The sequence below is a fragment of the Schistocerca americana genome, chromosome 2 (genome assembly GCF_021461395.2).
Source record: "Schistocerca americana isolate TAMUIC-IGC-003095 chromosome 2, iqSchAmer2.1, whole genome shotgun sequence".
Taxonomy (NCBI): Eukaryota; Metazoa; Arthropoda; class Insecta; order Orthoptera; family Acrididae; genus Schistocerca; species Schistocerca americana.
This window is the reverse complement of record NC_060120.1, coordinates 735,835,557-735,854,953: the sequence shown is the minus strand read 5'-3', so window position 1 is coordinate 735,854,953 and position 19,397 is coordinate 735,835,557. Positions and strand designations below refer to the sequence as shown.

The following is a 19,397-nucleotide window of genomic DNA, read 5'->3' as shown; positions in this document are numbered from 1 at the left end:
ATTCTGCAGCAACTCTACTATTGTCTCAAAAGCGTGCATCATGTGTGGAACTCTGCCAACGGCTTACCATATACAAAATCTTCATATTGGCATCACAGATGATATGTGTATTGACAGGAAATAAACTCTTGCAATTTCTGTATAGTTCTGCTTGTGCACCAGAAGGACAAAGTATGAGTTTATGTACACAATCTAAGGCCCCTATGACATCTCAGAATCCACCATTTCGACATAATTCCCTTTTATTCTTTGATATATTTTCTTGGCTCTGTGGCATGGACACATACAGCGGTTTTAAAGCAAATAAACTGTTTATCACACTATTAAAAGCTCTTCCAGCAGTAGTACAATGGATATTAATGAGATCCCGTTATGATTTTAGAAGTACCTGTGCAAAAGAGTCGCAGTCCACAAAGAAGCAGCAGCCTAGGAGACAAAGCACATTTCCTGTCAGAATTATGCTGCAGTAATGGCTCCAGAACACCAAGCAGCAACTCGAAAAGATTACTTGCGAAATCCAAACCGCACTTTGAAATCACTGTCACTATACATCACTAATGGGTCTCTCCTCTCCATTACAATCCTCATACTTGGGATGTTCACCTCTTCCTCCATCTTACATCTTCTTTGTAGTCCAGGTAATCCATAAAATTTGACACTTAAAACAGAATTCAAATATCGCACCTTACTCTCTTACTTTACTCCAAATACTGCCTAGGAGTAAATTTTGGCCTCATTTCCTCCTTAAGTTACTAATATAGCAGCGTAATCTTCAATGGTGCTCTCCACCAGTAATGGAGTAAATAAATTTACTTTGGAAGTAAATGAAAAATTTACTCCTGGAGTAATTTACTCCTTTAGTTCAGTACTACTGACTGGAAGTCGCCGATTTCCTTCTCTCTTAGTAAATTACTACTTTAGTTTCACTTACTCCTCATTGGTGCTCCCCAAACTTAGTTCATTTCCACAGAAAACTGTTGCAACTGACAACAGAATAACGGGTGCAACTTCAGGAGTTTTACTGTTCATACCACCAACTTTTTTCAAATGCTCTAAGTCCGCAATGTAAGATAAAGTACTTCTCGATGAACAGAAAAACGAATCCCATTTGTCAATCATTGTAATTTCTTGTTCATGGTCATCTAAATGTCTTAATTCTCTCTGCACAGTACTGCAATCCCGCTTCATAGAAAATAAGTGGTATCTGTCGCTAATGTGATCTGAGAATTCTCATCCCTCTCTTCTGTTATTCCCATTCATTTTACAGGATTGTGACAATAGATCACTAGGCTGCCTCTTTCTACGGAAACAGCCACTGGACCTGTGAACGAACTTCATACTGTGAACATACTGATGAGGGTGAACAGCACTGACATCACGATTCTGCCGAACTCTGATAGTTGTACTGAGAGCGAAATGCCATATTGCAATGCAACTGTTTTGTATACCTCCAAGATGGACAGAGCAAAACTGAGTGATATGCCAGGCCTTGTCATGACCGCAGTCCACACAGGACGTTCGGCACACCGTAGCCAGCTTTGCTGTGTAATATGCATAGCCATTGTGAGCTCTCGATTCTTAAATCTGTTTGTGTTCAATTAAAAATATTTAATGTACAACATGAATGGTTACAGTAACTAACATATAAATGCAATTTTTGCTGTAACTGAAGTACAGTTATATACCTCCTCATTACTGCAGTCCCCTGATCCAGTTAGCAGGTAACATAATGTTTCTGCAATGTTCTGCTTGAGCAGAGTTAGTGCAAGATCTGGACAATTTGAGCACATCACTGACATCATGCGAAGAACAGTAATGAATGTTCCTGTGCTAATTACTGGTGGTGACAGAACAAGCTGCAAAGTAAATATTTTTTTATATTTATGATGTTTGGATATAATAATAATAATAATAATAATAATAATAACTTTACAGTCAAATGCCATCACAATTACAACTGAAATGTTAAGAAAACAACAGCACATATTCAGTGTTTTTTTAACTTCTCCTGAAAAATGATTTATACTAATTTTGCTACTAATGTAGAAATTTTTAAGTGCATAAATAAAATCTCTTACCAGTTGCTGCAAATTTGTAAGCAGTTCTGGACTGGCTATCTCCTGTAGTTTACAAGGATCTGCTTGGAAACTGTCCACAAGCCGACTGAAAGCTAAGCACACACTCTCAACACTTTTCTTGTCTTGCTGTGTTAGACGATTTGCTAACAAGGCCATTGAATCTGCTACGAAATGGAATTCATCAGCGTGTAAATTTTGGCAACAGTTTGCCGTGATAGCTAAGGCTGCACGCTGTGCATTGATGCTGAAGAAGTCAAGGTACATCAAGCAGGCTGACACACCACGCTGCAAGCAAGACACACACATTAAGTCCATATCTTTATCACGTACCTGCTAAAAGGTTCACCCAGTCCCAGTTGTAGGTTGTGTATCTAACTGCTTCCAGAGGCAACAAAAGTTTACTTTTCAGTATTTCATGTAATTATGGATCAAATTTAAGAATTTAAAATGCTGTCATAATTTATTCATTACAAGGTATAACCTCACATTAGGGGTTTGATACATTATGACAAGTATTAAAGATAGAAACTATGTGCATATCTTTAGACAATGGAAGTCAGTCGTAGTGTACCAATTACACAGACAATATTCATCCACTATTTGAGAATGAGAATGCTCTAGAATAGATGCCTGAAGCTGTTTTATAAAAGGGAGTTTGAATTTTTTAAATAACTGACATTTGGAAGGGGTTACTGTTATAATTTCTAAACTAGTTTAGGAAGCCTGTCTATGTAATTCTAATGTTCCAGAATACTAGATATTTGGCAATAGTATTAAAGATGGCAAATGGTCCTAGACTTTAAATGTTGGCAGAAAAAGCCAGGTAGACAGAATCACAGACATCTGTATACCTGTAATCAACACATACTGGCTATCATTCTTTTTAAGCTAATACTGTGTGCTAATGAACTTTTATATTTTAAGTGGTTAATTTATAGTGTCATCATGCAAACCAAATATTCATCTTATGTCATTAATTTACAAATAATATGCAGCAGCCACATCCTGAAGTGTCTTCTGCCACTGCACAATGTTCTTGGTGGTGCAGGGACACAAATTAAGAAAACGAAATTCCTGTCCTTCATATTTCAAAATTTTAACACAATACTGTATTATCACTGGTAACTTACTGCTTGGAGGATTGCTTTGCTATGCCTGCGAGATAACATCTCCAGAGCTGTGAGGGACTGTTCTGCAACATCCATACACTGAATTACTTGCAGCTTTTCCAGAAAGACAGGTACAGCATCCACGACAACAGCAGAGGATCTCGGGAGGGCCTCCATCATGTATGTCAAGGCACGACAGGCATGATTCATCTGTATATGATAAATTATTTATGTGATCCCACTGTATAACATACATTTAACTGTTTGCATGAAGCCCTTATTCTAATAAATTATACACATACTATTTCAATAATGGATTGGATTGGATTGGATTGGATTGTTTTGAGGAAGAAACCAAACATCGAGGTCATCGGTCTCATCGGATTAGGGAAGGACGGGGAAGGAAGTCGGCCGTGCCCTTTCAGAAGAACCATCCCGGCATTTGCCTGGAGCAATTTACGGAAATCACGGAAATTCAATAATGGACATAAGTGATATTTAAAAATAAAATTAACTACTCATCTCCTAACTTGATAAGTCCATGGAATTTTATCAAGAAAGGGTACAGATTTTCAAATTTTCACTTTTTGTGTAGGTGAATCAATGAGTTTGAAGAAGCCATACCGAAAAATGTATATTTTATGGGAGACACTTTAATCTTCACATATACCAAATAAATTGGTAATCATACATTCAAGATTTTGTTTAGACACACTATTTCATTGTTAAAAAGGCAACTATTTCATTGTTAAAAAGGCAACTATTTCATTGTTAAAAAGGCAACTATTTCATTGTTAAAAAGGCAACTATTTCATTGTTAAAAAGGCAGTAGTATAGACTAACATGGTGTATACTCGGGAAAAATAAGGGACCTGGATTTTTGCAGCATTTCCCAGTTAAAAATACACTATGCGCAGCAACATAATTTCACCAAACACATCATGGTTACATCTGATGCACTGAAATCCAGATAGTGATGTGCAATGTGCTTTTGTCACCCGATCATAGCTCATGTCACCTGATCTCGTCAGCCAATGACAGCAAATACTCTGAGCATAGGGCATGTGATGTAGTCAGCCAATGGCAATATCACTGTTAAGAAGTGCAAACAATTAAATAGGAAAAGTTAATGGTTAAATTAATGTGTGTTCAGTACAGCTACAAGGAAAGCTACGCTTTCACACATAATGGGGGTCAAAAATATTTTACTGTTTTCCCAAGGGTGTGGTTAGGCAGTATCCTGACAGCACTGCTTACATCGCAGCAGCTGAACATTTCTTACAAGCACAATTATAAATTTCACTGCTGTGCACCAAACTTTTGTGGGTTACATAGCTGTCGAGCATTTTGAGTTTTCCATACAAGAGCCTATTATGTGTAAAATTGCTCAAGAATTCACAAGCTCGATCCTTTTTAGCCTGTGTTACCATATAAGATATATCAACACAAATGTGTCACTAAAATTTTAAATAATTGCATAAATGGCTGGTCTCCTGCTTTGGAATTCTGCTAAGTGGCTCGTCCTCAAAGTGAAAGGTTTGAATAAGAGTCAAACACTCCTCAATTTGAGAAATCCATCACACATTCTCACACATAACATAATTCATTTCGCACAAAAGGAAGTTTTCTTTGAAAGTAATGCTTCTCAAACCAACATTTGCAATATTTTGCCCAAGACCTGTTAGAAATGTAAACAGTTTTGACATCATACTTCTCTAAAGCAGTTTACTGTTATGAAGTATTGTACAGTCTTCATACAGCCTTTGACACATTTTGTTGCCAACTGATGATCGTGTGTGCACTGTGTTTTGTTGCTGTAAATTGTGGATTTTCTTTGTAATTAAAGTTTTATTCCGGTGTTATTCTATCTAGATCTATAATCTGCAAATCACATTTGTGTGTCTGGCAGATAGTTTTCTTTTTTTGCTGCAGTATTATTCTCTTGTAGCAGGCTAAAGTAAAATTCTTTATTGGAGTATCAGTTCCACCAAAATTTACGAAAAATTTAATTGAAAACTGAAACAATGAAAAATTTATGGGTTTTTCCCGATACGTTCTGGGGCACATACACCCTGACTAGGTACTTGCTTTTTAAATATAAAATTTACTATGGACGACAATGCCTTTAAATTATGATCTATAAATACATCCTAAAGTAAATGAACTCTCAATTTATCTAGCAAATTCTTCAATGCTACAATACAGTTACAAAGATATTTTTTGTTTTGAATAAAATGGGATTGACATTTAAGATTAAAACACTGAAAGAACAAAAGAAGTCATAGCTGACATGAAACTGTTTGACAGCAATAAAAATAGCTATGCAAAAAATTAAATGCTCCCAGTAGGTTAAGAAGCAGGTAAGATTTCTTAGTTATTTGACTTTGATGTCATCTATAATGCTTTGTTTGCTTGAAAAAAAAAATCATGTCTGATCATGTTAATGCTTCCAATTTTTGTTGTGTTGATTGGCATAAATAAAGTTGGTTATTGATGTGCTGAGATCTTTATTATTCAAGACAGTCCTCATCTCGAGTTCAACATTTTATTGTGTTACCAATCCAGTGTGGCTCTATAATTGCAAGTCGAACAGTGTTGCCTCTTACTAAGTTGAAGAAGATGACAACTCCTGTGACAAAATGAAAAACTTAATAAAATTTTCAGGCTCCCTTTCTTCACTTGCATAATATACAGTGGCATGTTCTGTTTGCCGCCGATTTATTTGGTCCACAGATGAACAAACCAACAGTACGAAGAGATTCAAGTGGGTGTATTAGTATCACTCAGCCATGCAAAACTAAATGTAATATCAGAAAGCCAACACTCGGCTAGAATTTGTGCAGGTGAAAAATACATTATTGTGATTATGAAGTTGTGTGGGAGAGGGAGGATGAGGTCCTGGGTATGGGCAACTAACATCCACCAGGTATAGTAAGCCTTTTTTATGTCATCAGGGTTGAGATGGGGTCTGCTATTGCTAATTTCTAGCTGACTATGAGCACGGAAGTTTTGGATCAGACTGTTCTTGTAGCTTGATAAGTGAGAAAGTGAAGAAAAGTTATGGAGACAAATCTGTACTTGTTTGCTAAAACAAGGATTATTTCTTTATGCACGGTGACAAAAACTGCTGCACCCTTTCCCCTCAATAAAGTGAAGAAATGCAGTGACTTCTGAAATCAGAGTATCTTCCACTGTGTCACATAATGTCAAAGGAAGCTAAAACTATGGTATAACAAAATATTAACAGATTAAACTTCAGATCAACAGCCTTGGTTTCAACACTACCCACAGAGTTCTAAAATACAGTACATTACTCATTCATGAGTACATTATATTTTCCAGTGTAACTCAATGGATCTTAATTTATGACTGTTAAATCAATACGGGAATTAACACCAAACAGTGTAGAATATTAGAGAGAAAAGATTGAGAAATTTAGTGCACACTGGTGTATTTAATTTAAGAAGTAAAGTCACCACAAACAGTAGAGATGTTGAACCAACAAAGGCACATTGAATCATTCACAGATTCCATAAACAAAATCGTTATACTTACCAGTTCGAAGTTATGTTCCATCCCAAGAAGTGTAATAAGTGCAGGTACAACTTGTTTCACCGGAAATCCAGCCAGCGTGTCCTCATTTCCCATAACCAACATCTGACACATCTCCATAACAGCCTGAAGCTGTTGCCCTTCATCACCTGTCGCTTGAACACCTTGAAGTAGCTGTTGTGCTTTGGAAGCTGCAACATGCACAGCACCATCAAACTGGCCCATTTAAGATTTTCATGCTAGTTGCTCTGCACAATGCTTTACTACACCACAGAATAAGTACCATTGCAGACAGGTTTTCTTGATTTATATATTATCAGTTCCGAACACACACAATAATTTAACACTGCACAGTTAAAATAAATTGCACGTTTTAATGTATTCTTATTTCCAGTTCATGCTCAGATTAAAACTGCACAAACAACTGGTCTGCCATGCTGGGTACTGAAATTTTCACATCTAAAAAAGTGCATGCATCCATTTCTTCCTGTGCAAGGTTTCAGTAAAAGCTATGCAACAAGTTAAAAATAAAGCACTAGATAAAGTCTCCAACTATGGCACCCTAGCCACATATTTCTCTATGAGCGAGTAAACCAAACTATGCTGGAGAGCCTCAACAGTATTTGAGAAGTAAGGGAGTTATACTGTCCAATCGAGGTATATCTGCATAACTTAGATGTAGAGAGGGGGGAGAGGGGGGAGAGGGGGGAGAGGGGGGAGAGGGGGGAGAGGGGGGAGAGGGGGGAGAGGGGGGAGAGGGGGGAGAGGGGGGAGAGGGGGGAGAGGGGGGAGAGGGGGGAGAGGGGGGAGAGGGGGGAGAGGGGGGAGAGGGGGGAGAGGGGGGAGAGGGGGGAGAGGGGGGAGAGGGGGGAGAGGGGGGAGAGGGGGGAGAGGGGGGAGAGGGGGGAGAGGGGGTAGAGGGGGGAGAGGGGGGAGAGGGGGAGGGAGGGGGAGAGGGGGGAGGGAGGGGAGAGGGAGGGGGAGGGAGGGGAGAGGGAGGGGGAGGGAGGGGGAGGGAGGGGGAGGGAGGGGAGAGGGAGGGGGAGGGAGGGGGAGGGAGGGGGAGGGAGGGGGAGGGAGGGGGGAGGGAGGGGGGGAGGGAGGGGGGGAGGGAGGGGGGAGGGAGGGGGGGAGGGAGGGGGGAGGGAGGGGGGAGGGAGGGGGGAGGAGGGGGAGGGAGGGGGGAGGGAGGGCGAGAGAACAAGTAAATTCAAGTCAAGAGGAAATTCATATACTCCAGAAGTGTGATACAAGTTAAGAAAAACATACACCCAGCAGAACAAAAATGCAACTAAACACAATAAATGAAAGAGGACTGACACAGCATGAGAAAGTCAACTAATAATGAGAGAGAATACAGACTGATTAAAATGCTGAAGGATTGTACAAAGTAATGCATATGAAACACACAGAGTCTGTTTATCCTAATCTCTTTTCACCCAAGTTTCATTCACCCCAAAATTCAGCACTCTCACAAATTTACAATTTAAATTCTGAAATTGAAAATTACTAGAACATGCATTCATCAGAATTAAGATAATGAAGCTATCAAATAATGTTATGACAAGAAAGCCTTAACTTTTTTCCACATAGAACAAGAAGTTCCTCGTCTTGTATATCAAAAATGACCAAACACAAAAATCATCAGAATAACTTTAACAAAGTAATCTACTCACAAACTGAAAATTACATGCATGTAAACATATTTAAAATTAATGACTTTCAGCTTTTCAAAATGAAAGCTTATATTTCAGCAGTTGAACATTCATTCACATTTGAAAAATATTACACAGCAAATAAGCATACTTAGAAATAAATACCAAATTTACTTCTTTGTCACTGAATTTACTGCTTTGGAAGATAAGTAAGCACAATGTAAGGTGCAGGAATAGACTCTCAATATTTATTTCCGAGTACGCATCTCAGCCGTAACACATCTTTTATCCTTCAATACTCACATAGGAAACTTCTAACTAAATTATTTAAAAAATTTTTTATATATTACTTGCAATGACACACACACACACACACACACACACACACACACACACACACAGTCAGGACAGACACAAATATAGCAAGAAAGATGCCTTACACGAGCTGGCACCCATACTACGATGCAGAAGGGTTTGCATTCGAGGTCCTAATGCACCAAATAAATGAGGTGGCAGTCCTCTCGCTTCCAAAAGTGCCTGCAAACGTCCTACTTCACTATCATCACTCTCACTGTCTGGAGCACTTGACGGCATTCCTGAAGGAATACCCGATGCTGATGGAACTGTCAAATCATACATGACAATTTGTTATACACATTGTAAAGTTGCCTTAATTTGTTTCTAACAACTATGCGAGAAAAAATAATGACACCTATGAGGTTTGAATAATTTGACAACCAAGTCAAATTACACTGGAACATCAAACATTAACTACTTACACAGAACAGTAACAACATACTTGGTTTACTTCATAATTTTAATTTGCACTCACCTGCAGAGGCAGCACTTGCAGGCTCTTCAACAGGAACTTGATTGCCCCCTGGAACACTGTTTGTTGGATGAGATTCTGATCCCGTTGTTTCCTGGGTACCAGAGGACATGGCAGCTCCTGAAGCAGTTGATGATGTTGCAGCCGTCGCTGTCGCTGTCGCCGCAGCGGCAGCAGCAGTGGCCCCAGGCAAGGAGGCTTTTCCAGCCCGGGACGAGCGGCGGCTGCAAACACTGCCACAAGTCACAGTCCTGCGTCATCTCAACTTATAACAAAAAAAATTCTTTTGTGTGGTAACAGACATATGAAATCAATTAGTTGCCCAACCACTATAAATTCTAACAGATTATCCTACTGTAACACTTTCTTCAATAAACAATTGTTACACTGTTTACCTGAATTCAACTTGAATTTTTTGCTAGGGTGTTCACATGATAAAGGTGGATGATCTGATATTCAAAATATTTAACACGTGAAGAACATGTATTACAACAGTTCAAATATCTTGGGCCACACTGTAGGTAGATTGTGTTTAATGATGCATTTAATTAAGTTCAATGTACTACCAACTGCTCTTCCGAACACTCCCTCTTATGTGTTGAAAGATATTTTATATTGAGCTGTTAAATTAATACACAAGGTGGATGAAAATACACCCAAACTAAGCTGGCCTCAAAATATGACCTGTGACAGTTTATGGTAAACATGTGGTGATTGTGAAAGGCATTTATGAACTTTAAGATGCAGTGCAAGACTACTACCAATTATCATTTCAATCTGTTGAAGTTTCTGTCAGAGCCACAAAAAGGTCCTTACAGATCCAAGATGGCAGAAAATAAGGCTCAGACAAATCCAAAAACTCTAGGCTTAATAACCAGTCAAATACGTAGACTAATCAGCCTTACACTCCAAGAGTTTACAACAAGAAAAATAAATTTAATTTGCTAGGAAGCTGTCTTGCTGTAGAGACTATCAGTAGAGGATCATGAATAAATGAAACATGGAGACACTCTCCTTCAGTTCTCAAAATTCCTGATCAAGGTTATTTGACAACATTGTTAGGCTGTATGACGCTGCAGGTCGCGATTGTCAACCACAACCAAGAACACAGCTGACTTGTGCAAATGCTTGTTCACCATAGTTTGACCAAAAGACTATGTAGTCACAGTTATGGAGAACATTGGCAACAATTAGCTCCAGTGGTTTTTTTTTTTTTTTTTTTTTGCAAAAACTTGCCACACAATCACTGCAGATTATGCCTTCTGCAATGTAAGTTGTGTGGACTATCACATCGTATGACATTTAATCATGTGAATTTTTTCTTGCCTCAGCTTCATATGCACAAATGTTTTGCATTGTGTTGCAGCATAGTCATATTAAAAGCAGCACAATTAATAGCCTGAAATAATCTGAAGAAAGAATAGTCATTCTTAAACCATCCACAGACATTTCTCCATTTACGAGGGATAGGGTGCAAGGAGAGTGAGGAAAGGGACAATGTCCTGAACTACCGTTTCGCTTTTTTGCTACTTACAGATTTCACAATCAATCATTTACAAGCCTTTTATGGTTAAAATGTGTGTAATGAGTAACTACTAACAAATGTCTGATCTAGGGAAATACTGATTTCCTCATATGATAAAGCTGGTTGCCCTGGCAGTGGAGACTTGTGGACAAGTTAGGTCCTGCAATAGCTCTGAGCCAGTTGTCCAAAACATAAAACATTTCAGATTTGCAGACCAAGTAGTTCTTATGTTAGTAACCATTTATTTCATAAGAAGCTTCACAAAACAATTCATCTACTAAGGATCTTTCCCAAAGATATTATGGAGTTTATAAGTCTTCTATTGCATCAATGGCGACTTTCACACATTGTTAGCCATGCCACATGCCAAAGAGAAGCTCGCTTCACAGAATGGTAATGGTTAAAGCAGGAGCATGGTAATCGATAATGAGTATTACTATCACAAAGAACCTACCCACCAAAAATAGCTGTACTATTTTAAGCCAAGTGCCCTAATGGTACACACCTACACACTTACAGACAATTGCACAAATTTTTAGTTGACAATATGCTTTGTTTTGTCTTTAGGAGATCCTCCAAAGCCAAGGTTTCTGAAATTTTGTTAAGAGAATACAAAAAGATGCTTGAAGTGGTATTTTTCAATGGATCGTTAAAACTGCATCTCTTGCAGCTGCCACGACTAATTCAATAGTCGGGATGGTATCAGGCACACAATTTTTAAGAATTCTGATGTAATATCCACTGCATCACAAGGAGCATCCAACATCATCAAGAGATTTTTTTATAATGAAAAATATTCAAATCACAGGCAGAATTATTTCCTGAAATTGTCATAGAGGGCTCTACTATTACGTCTTTATTCTCTAATAGTTTATTTGTGAGAGTTGCAAAATTTATCTTTCAGAAGTGGACTGCTTATCGGTGGTAAATTTTGCCCCAGAAAATGTCTCCCTGATATTTACAAGTATGGAAAAGACAGATTGCTACTCACCATGAAGACGACTCGTTACTGACAGGCAGAACAATAAGACTGTTCAACATAAGCTTTCGGGCACAGCCTTCGTCAGAAAAGAAAAACACATGCGTTCACACAACCAAGCACACCCCACACACGTCCTGGTTGCTTAGGCCAGACTGAAACAAACACGTTGAATGGGAGCAACAATCTATAGAAAAACGTGGAAGGGGGCAGGGATAGCAGTGTGTGGGTGGGGGAAGAGGAAACAATGCTGCCTGATGGAGTGTACAGACAAACAAGGCTACCTTGTGCAGTGTCAGAGGGCTGTGGCGCCCGGAGGGATATCCCAACATGGACTTCCCATTGTTTTATTTCCCTAATAGTTAGGTAACTTTTGATTCTTGTCTCAGAATGACTGCTTCTAATGCACTACATGAGACATTCGTTATGAACATTTTTTTTTTTTCCACAACAGGATACCAAAATTTCACTTTGTTATGTTCAGATATTCCCAAAATTATTAAAGAAACATTTGTGCAAATTTTTACACACAAAGAATGCAATTGTTGATAGTCTTCATCATACTGCTGTTTCAAAGTTGTAAAATCCATTTTGGCAGCACACTGCTGAATAAAAATTGCAGTTTTTAAATACCATAACCAGGTTCATATTTACACAGACTATCTTAAAGACTGGTCAGCTAATTCTGAGATACATTGTAGAAAACAGTTTGGTGCTGATACTAAGGATGGGAAAAACTAACCCGATTAAATTGGCAAAAGTGATCAGTACTATTTTAATAATAATGCCTACGATTAGAAACTATCAACAAACATGATGTACGAGTAGGTTTGCAGAGACAATAATGTGCCTGTCCTGTGGTGTGGCCTATTAGAGAGTACATGTGTACATGCAGTGTGTGACACTTGCCCCCATTTGGTTGGGCAGTTTTTTGTCGTCGTCCTCAGACAACAGGTGTATTGAAAAATGGCACCATCCCTAGTTTGGAAGTATTTTACAAAGTAGAATGCTGAATTTGCTTAAACGATTAAAAACAGGAGGAGACAACAAACTTGCAACTTCATACAGGGAGAAAATTACCACAACGTTCCTTGGAAAAAAAGTAAGTTTGACTTTAGTGACATGTCTTAAACTCAGGATAATAACTGAATCCTTAATTTCACAGTTGCTTCAGGATAATAATTCATACAATCCAAAAGCGACAATGCAGGGAAGCCATCAACTTGTGACCCTTCAATCTCACTGTTGCCACGCATGTCCCCTACACCTTTACTCTCTTCGCTGGGGACAGCGAGACCAATTTTTGGCAAAGCTTCGACCCTATATCTATCATTAACTCCTACTCCCCTACCTTTTTCAGAATTTTTCAATATTGAGTCTGTTTATTACTGAAAGCAACAGCAATAAAAAACTGAAAACTGATTGTTTCAAAAACAGGTCATTTTGAGCAGTTTTAACAGTAAGGTTAAATGGGAGATGAAAACAACAGGTGCAACCAAAAACCAATTGTCTCAGAAATCACCAACATCCGTAACTGACTGGAGTTCTCTCGCAACTGTTCGCAGGGGATTTTGTCACTGGCACTCTTAAGGGAACAGTATATGCTGTGCCAAGAGGCCACGCCCAATATGCTGTCAAGACCTGCCACTAGTGAGACACTTTTTCAACATTCCCAATACTGTTAACGTATTACTTAAGAGATTCCCAGGCTTCACAATGGGCAGCTTAACTAACATTTCTAAACCTCAGGTAGGTTGCCCAATAGATTCCAAGCTGGAATTCCATCAAGAAAATCATCCACCTACCAGTGTCGCAACAGCTTAAATTTTCCATTTATACTACGAATGAACACATCTAGGAAAATTGTAATGTCAACCCAAAGACAATGCTTGTGAGAATATGCTAATCAGGGATCCAGCAAGTGCTGTCGACCTGAGTAGCCAATCAAACAAATGTGCAAGGGCCCAAGGATGCATCAAACTAATAAAGAGCATCACAGTCTCCTTACTGAAAAACAGTCCTAGTTTGGACTTTTAAGAGCAAAGGTGGAGAACAAAAGTAATCTCAATGGTGGGTGCACACACACACACACACACACACACACACACACACACACACACACACAGTAGTTCTCACAGGTTACAGCTTTGGTTTGTTACACATGAGAAAATGGTATATATATATATATATATATATATATATATATATATATATATATATATATATATATATATATATATATATATATATATATATATATAGAGGGAAACATTCCACGTGGGAAAAATATATCTAAAAAGAAAGATGATGAAACTTACCAAACAAAAGCGCTGGCAGGTCGATAGACACACTAACAAACACAAACATACACACAAAATTCTAGCTTTCGCAACCAATGGTTGCCTCGTCAGGAAAGAGGGAAGGAGAAGGAAAGACAAAAGGATATGGGTTTTAAGGGAGAGGGTAAGGAGTCATTCCAATCCCGGGAGCGGAAAGACTTACCTTAGGGGGAAAGGTATACACTCGCACACACACACATATCCATCCACACATACACAGACACAAGCAGACATTTGTTAAGGCAAAGAGTTTGGGCAGAGATGTCAGTCGGGGCGGATGTACAGAGGCAAAGATGAAGTTGAAAGACAGGTGAGGTATTAGCGGCGGCAAATTGAAATTAGAAATTAGCGGAGATTGAGGCCTGGCGGATAGCGAGAAGAAAGGATATGCTGAAGGGCAAGTTCCCATCTCCGGAGTTCTGACAGGTTGGTGTTTGTGGGAAGTATCCAGATAACCTGGACAGTGTAACACTGTGCCAAGATGTGCTGGCCGTGCACCAAGGCATGTTTAGCCACAGGGTGATCCTCATTACCAACAAACACTGTCTGCCTGTGTCCATTCATGCGAATGGACAGTTTGTTGCTGGTCATTCCCACATAGAACGCTTCACAGTGTAGGCAGGTCAGTTGGTAAATCACGTGGGTGCTTTCACACGTGGCTCTGCCTTGGATCGTGTACACCTTCCGGGTTACAGGACTGGAATAGGTGGTGGTGGGAGGGTGCATGGGACAGGTTTTACACCGGGGGCGGTTACAGGGGTAGGAGCCAGAGGGTAGGGAAGGTGGTTTGGGGATTTCATAGGGATGAACTAAGAGGTTGCGAAGGTTAGGTGGACGGCGGAAAGACACTCTTGGTGGAGTGGGGAGGATTTCATGAAGGATGGATCTCATTTCGGGGCAGGATTTGAGGAAATAGTATCCCTGCTGGAGAGCCACATTCAGAATCTGATCCAGTCCCGGAAAGTATCCTGTCACAAGTGGGGCACTTTTGAGGTTCTTCTGTGGAAGGTTCCGGGTTTGAGGAGATGAGGATGTGGCTCTGGTTATTTGCTTCTGTACCAGGTCGGGAGGAGATTCTGAATGTGGCTCTCCAGCAGGGATACGATTTCCTCAAATCCTGCCCCGAAATGAGATCCATCCTTCATGAAATCCTCCCCACTCCACCAAGAGTGTCTTTCCGCCGTCCACCTAACCTTCGCAACCTCTTAGTTCATCCCTATGAAATCCCCAAACCACCTTCCCTACCCTCTGGCTCCTACCCCTGTAACCGCCCCCGGTGTAAAATCTGTCCCATGCACCCTCCCACCACCACCTATTCCAGTCCTGTAACCCGGAAGGTGTACACGATCCAAGGCAGAGCCACGTGTGAAAGCACCCACGTGATTTACCAACTGACCTGCCTACACTGTGAAGCGTTCTATGTGGGAATGACCAGCAACAAACTGTCCATTCGCATGAATGGACACAGGCAGACAGTGTTTGTTGGTAATGAGGATCACCCTGTGGCTAAACATGCCTTGGTGCACGGCCAGCACATCTTGGCACAGTGTTACACTGTCCGGGTTATCTGGATACTTCCCACTAACACCAACCTGTCAGAACTCCGGAGATGGGAACTTGCCCTTCAGCATATCCTTTCTTCTCGCTATCCGCCAGGCCTCAATCTCCGCTAATTTCTAATTTCAATTTGCCGCCGCTCATACCTCACCTGTCTTTCAACTTCATCTTTGCCTCTGTACATCCGCCCCGACTGACATCTCTGCCCAAACTCTTTGCCTTTACAAATGTCTGCTTGTGTCTGTGTATGTGTGGATGGATATGTGTGTGTGTGCGCGAGTGTATACCTTTCCCCCTAAGGTAAGTCTTTCCGCTCGCGGGATTGGAATGACTCCTTACCCTCTCCCTTAAAACCCATATCCTTTTGTCTTTCCTTCTCCTTCCCTCTTTCCTGACGAGGCAACCATTGGTTGCGAAAGCTAGAATTTTGTGTGTATGTTTGTGTTTGTTAGTGTGTCTATCGACCTGCCAGCGCTTTTGTTTGGTAAGTTTCATCATCTTTCTTTTTATATATATATATATATATATATATATATATATATATATATATATATACACACACTTTTATTTCATGAATTGACATTTCAGAGAATTTTTGTGCAAGTGGTGTGGATGCAAAGGCAAAAGTGAAATTGTACTGTGTCAAATGCTAAAAACTTATGAGAGATTGTAGTGCATCCAACACTGACAGATCTGAGAGGGTGTGAAATAAAGAACGTGTGCTCTTCCATTTTGAAATTCAACAGTTAGGTTCCGGTGAAAATTAGGAGGGAGAGTGGGGAGGGATCAGAAATGAGAATTGTTATCCTCATTTGGTAAAAATCCGACAGCCAAAAATGCTACTTTGGGGCAGCATATTATTGTGCATTTTTCTGACTCTTATATTTCAGGTCAGACATGAAGAATTATTGTAAGCACACATTTGAGGACTTTCACAGTGTGTCCAAGGGAGATGAACTTGTGGCAAATAAATCATCGAGAACTAAAAAATGTGTGCCTTTGGATCATGCGGCCCTCTTCAGGTAACTAGGCAATTGTCACTTCATCGACATCATGTTAGAACACAATGTAGTTCCACCTCCACAACAATTTACAAAGGGTAAACAAATATCAGCATCCATATTATCTGCTCCACAGTTATGAGACACCTGTTGTTGCTGGTCCTCTTGATAAGATTTTCATGAGGAAGGAACTTCAAATCTACACCTTCTGAATGCCTAAGTTTTTAACCATCTGCCTATAGCAGTAACAAATTCACCTGTAATGTTTTGAAAACCAAGAGAAGATCAGAACTGATACTGTAACAACACTATGTTCTGTGAGAACACAATGTGGAATTTTATTGTCCTTTGAAACTTCTACAAATCCTGTAAGAAGCCTAGATGAATATTGTGTTCAGGCAACAGTCACTTCATTGAAAACAACTTACCCATATCTGCATCATGCAACGTGGAATGTTTAAGACCAAGTTGTCACTGATGTCAACCATTACAATAGTTAACATGAAGGAAGCCATAGAAGAGGCTAGTGTCCCATACTATTCTGTAGATCAGAAATTTCCTGGTGTGTACAGTGCCTGAATATAGTCAGTGAGTACAATACTGGACTGCTGTGGTATCAAAATGACCAAACTGGTTGTCATTTCACAATCGAATAGATTGAATTTTCAGGCAGTTCCAACAGCAAATGAGATATCACATATCTAATACCTCTGGCTATTATTCTAGACATTACATATCACTGCATTTCTAAATCATTTACCTGAATGGAAAACTCTTGGATGGATGACAAACTACAGTATGAGAAGAGAAATCGCTTACAGAGCACTGGATAAGCGTATAAAGAATGTGTATATTATTGCAGCTTCTCAGCAGTTGATCTTGGATCTAAGACAACGGTAAAAACACACACTCAAAATTCAGCTCAACTGTACTTTACTGGTTATATGTGCAAATATGTTCAGTCATGTTGAGTATCATAATGAATGTGTGTATTTCAGTTCAACAAAACCTGTAACACTCCACTAGTTAAACCTTTATTTAAATACAGCCATACAACCACAATTTCCAATAACGAGTATTGTATTTTATTTTTATCAATCACTGTACAGAAAAAAACGAGTAATAGATGAAAACACGTTATTGCAGACATCTCTCATGAGTCTTCAGCAACTGTGTTTATAATTTAAAAATTTAATGTTTATTTTGCCATCTCACTAAACATTATTCCAAGTGTCTTTAAAAGAACTACGCTGTTCTAATTAGCTTTCAGACTGATAACTGCTTTACTTGAAATGACTGATTACACCACTTCAAAAAATTTCTGTTATGGGAATAGTAACAACATTCATAAATTTCTTCAATTTGTATATAAACTATCTACAAGCTTTGTACCCTCACACTGAACCAATGAAAACTCATGGATCCTATCATTAATCCAAAACTAAGGTCTGATCACAATGGAAGCTCCTCAGAGATACAAATCTTATAATAGTGAACAAGCGCAAAAGCCCTTAAGGATCCTGTTCACCATAGTGGTCTGAAGATCACACATTTAATGGGTAATAGGATGCAATAATAAATATGACTTGTTCACACATCACACACTGCATCCTGTCATGAAACACTATTATTCCTCTACACATCTGTAAGTTATCTTACCTCAAAACAATTAACATCATTTCTCCTTTCAGAAAAGTAGTCCACTTTTCTAGATAAAAGAAAATGAATGCGTACCAAAAGGTATCAGTGTGTGCCACCAACATATGCTGTTTGTCATGTGCTACACTTATGACAGGCCAGTTACAAGGACCACAATAAATATCCTTTGTTGTTCACATTATTTGAAGGGAACCAACAGACCATGCAATGGACTCATTTTTGTGTAATAAAAACAGATGGAATCAGCTCAAAAACTGTGCAATAAGACCTGTATGTCACAGTGAAGAACTGCCAATACCAGTGCTCTTTAAAACATTACAGTAATGAAGTTGCATACAGTGACAAACACGCAGGGGACAACAAATGAGATATGAATGCTGAACCAACATTTCAATGTCACTTTCAAATTAAATGAGCCATGATCTCAACTGCGCACGATTTAAATTTGCTGAAGCAACAGATTAAGCTTTAAAGTTCATTATTAAAAGGATTGAATCTTCTCAGTGATTAAAGATGTGTTTATCCTGATGGCTATGATTTTTGCTGAATATTTCTCTGATCCATTATAAAGACTCTTGGTCATGATTTCAGTGTAAATAAGGGGTACTCTTTCACGGATTCTAGCAAATTTAATCCGAAAGTTGTACTTCTCCTAAATGGGAACACATTTTCTTCTGTTCCAATTGCTGAAATAGTTAATTGGAAGGAAACACACAAGAATTTAAACTGCTACTTACACTTATACAGCATGAGAAACACACTGCTTTCCATGCAACAGGGACAGCAGAGATGATACAGGAAAAACAGCCTGCTCAGAATGATCTTCTTCCAGAACAGAAGATGGTGGCGAGCACTTCTCTTATTACCACCTGCACTGCATATTAAACTGGTTCTCCTAAAAAGAACTTGTGATAGCCATGGACAAGAGCCACATAAATTTGTGTACTTTTGTGAGAAGTTTCCCACATCAGTGGCGCAAAAATAAAGAAAGGAATAGGACCACAAATTAGTTTATTAATGCAGCAAATTTCTTTGACTTGTTGAGTGATGGAATGGCTCCCATCCAAAAGTGTCTGTGAGAAACTGTTAGGCTAACATAAGGTGGAGAATTACT

At 39.2% G+C, this 19,397-nt stretch overlaps 1 protein-coding gene across 4 annotated transcripts in view; it reads right to left on the bottom strand.

Annotated features, from left to right (window-relative positions):
• The window catches only part of LOC124594785 (E3 ubiquitin-protein ligase TRIP12), a 232,545-nt gene that overhangs the window by 124,176 nt on the left and 88,972 nt on the right, over positions 1 to 19,397 (bottom strand). For 3 of the 4 annotated variants that reach the window (XM_047133192.1, XM_047133193.1, XM_047133196.1), the window contains exons 6-11: positions 9,227 to 9,456; positions 8,835 to 9,017; positions 6,743 to 6,930; positions 3,209 to 3,397; positions 2,079 to 2,363; positions 1,686 to 1,856 (exon numbers count right to left, since the gene is read on the bottom strand). In XM_047133192.1, the coding sequence (XP_046989148.1) occupies positions 1,686 to 1,856; positions 2,079 to 2,363; positions 3,209 to 3,397; positions 6,743 to 6,930; positions 8,835 to 9,017; positions 9,227 to 9,456 (1,246 nt within the window). The remainder of the gene's footprint in view (positions 1 to 1,685; positions 1,857 to 2,078; positions 2,364 to 3,208; positions 3,398 to 6,742; positions 6,931 to 8,834; positions 9,018 to 9,226; positions 9,457 to 19,397) is intronic. The other variant, XM_047133195.1, reaches the window with a different exon arrangement.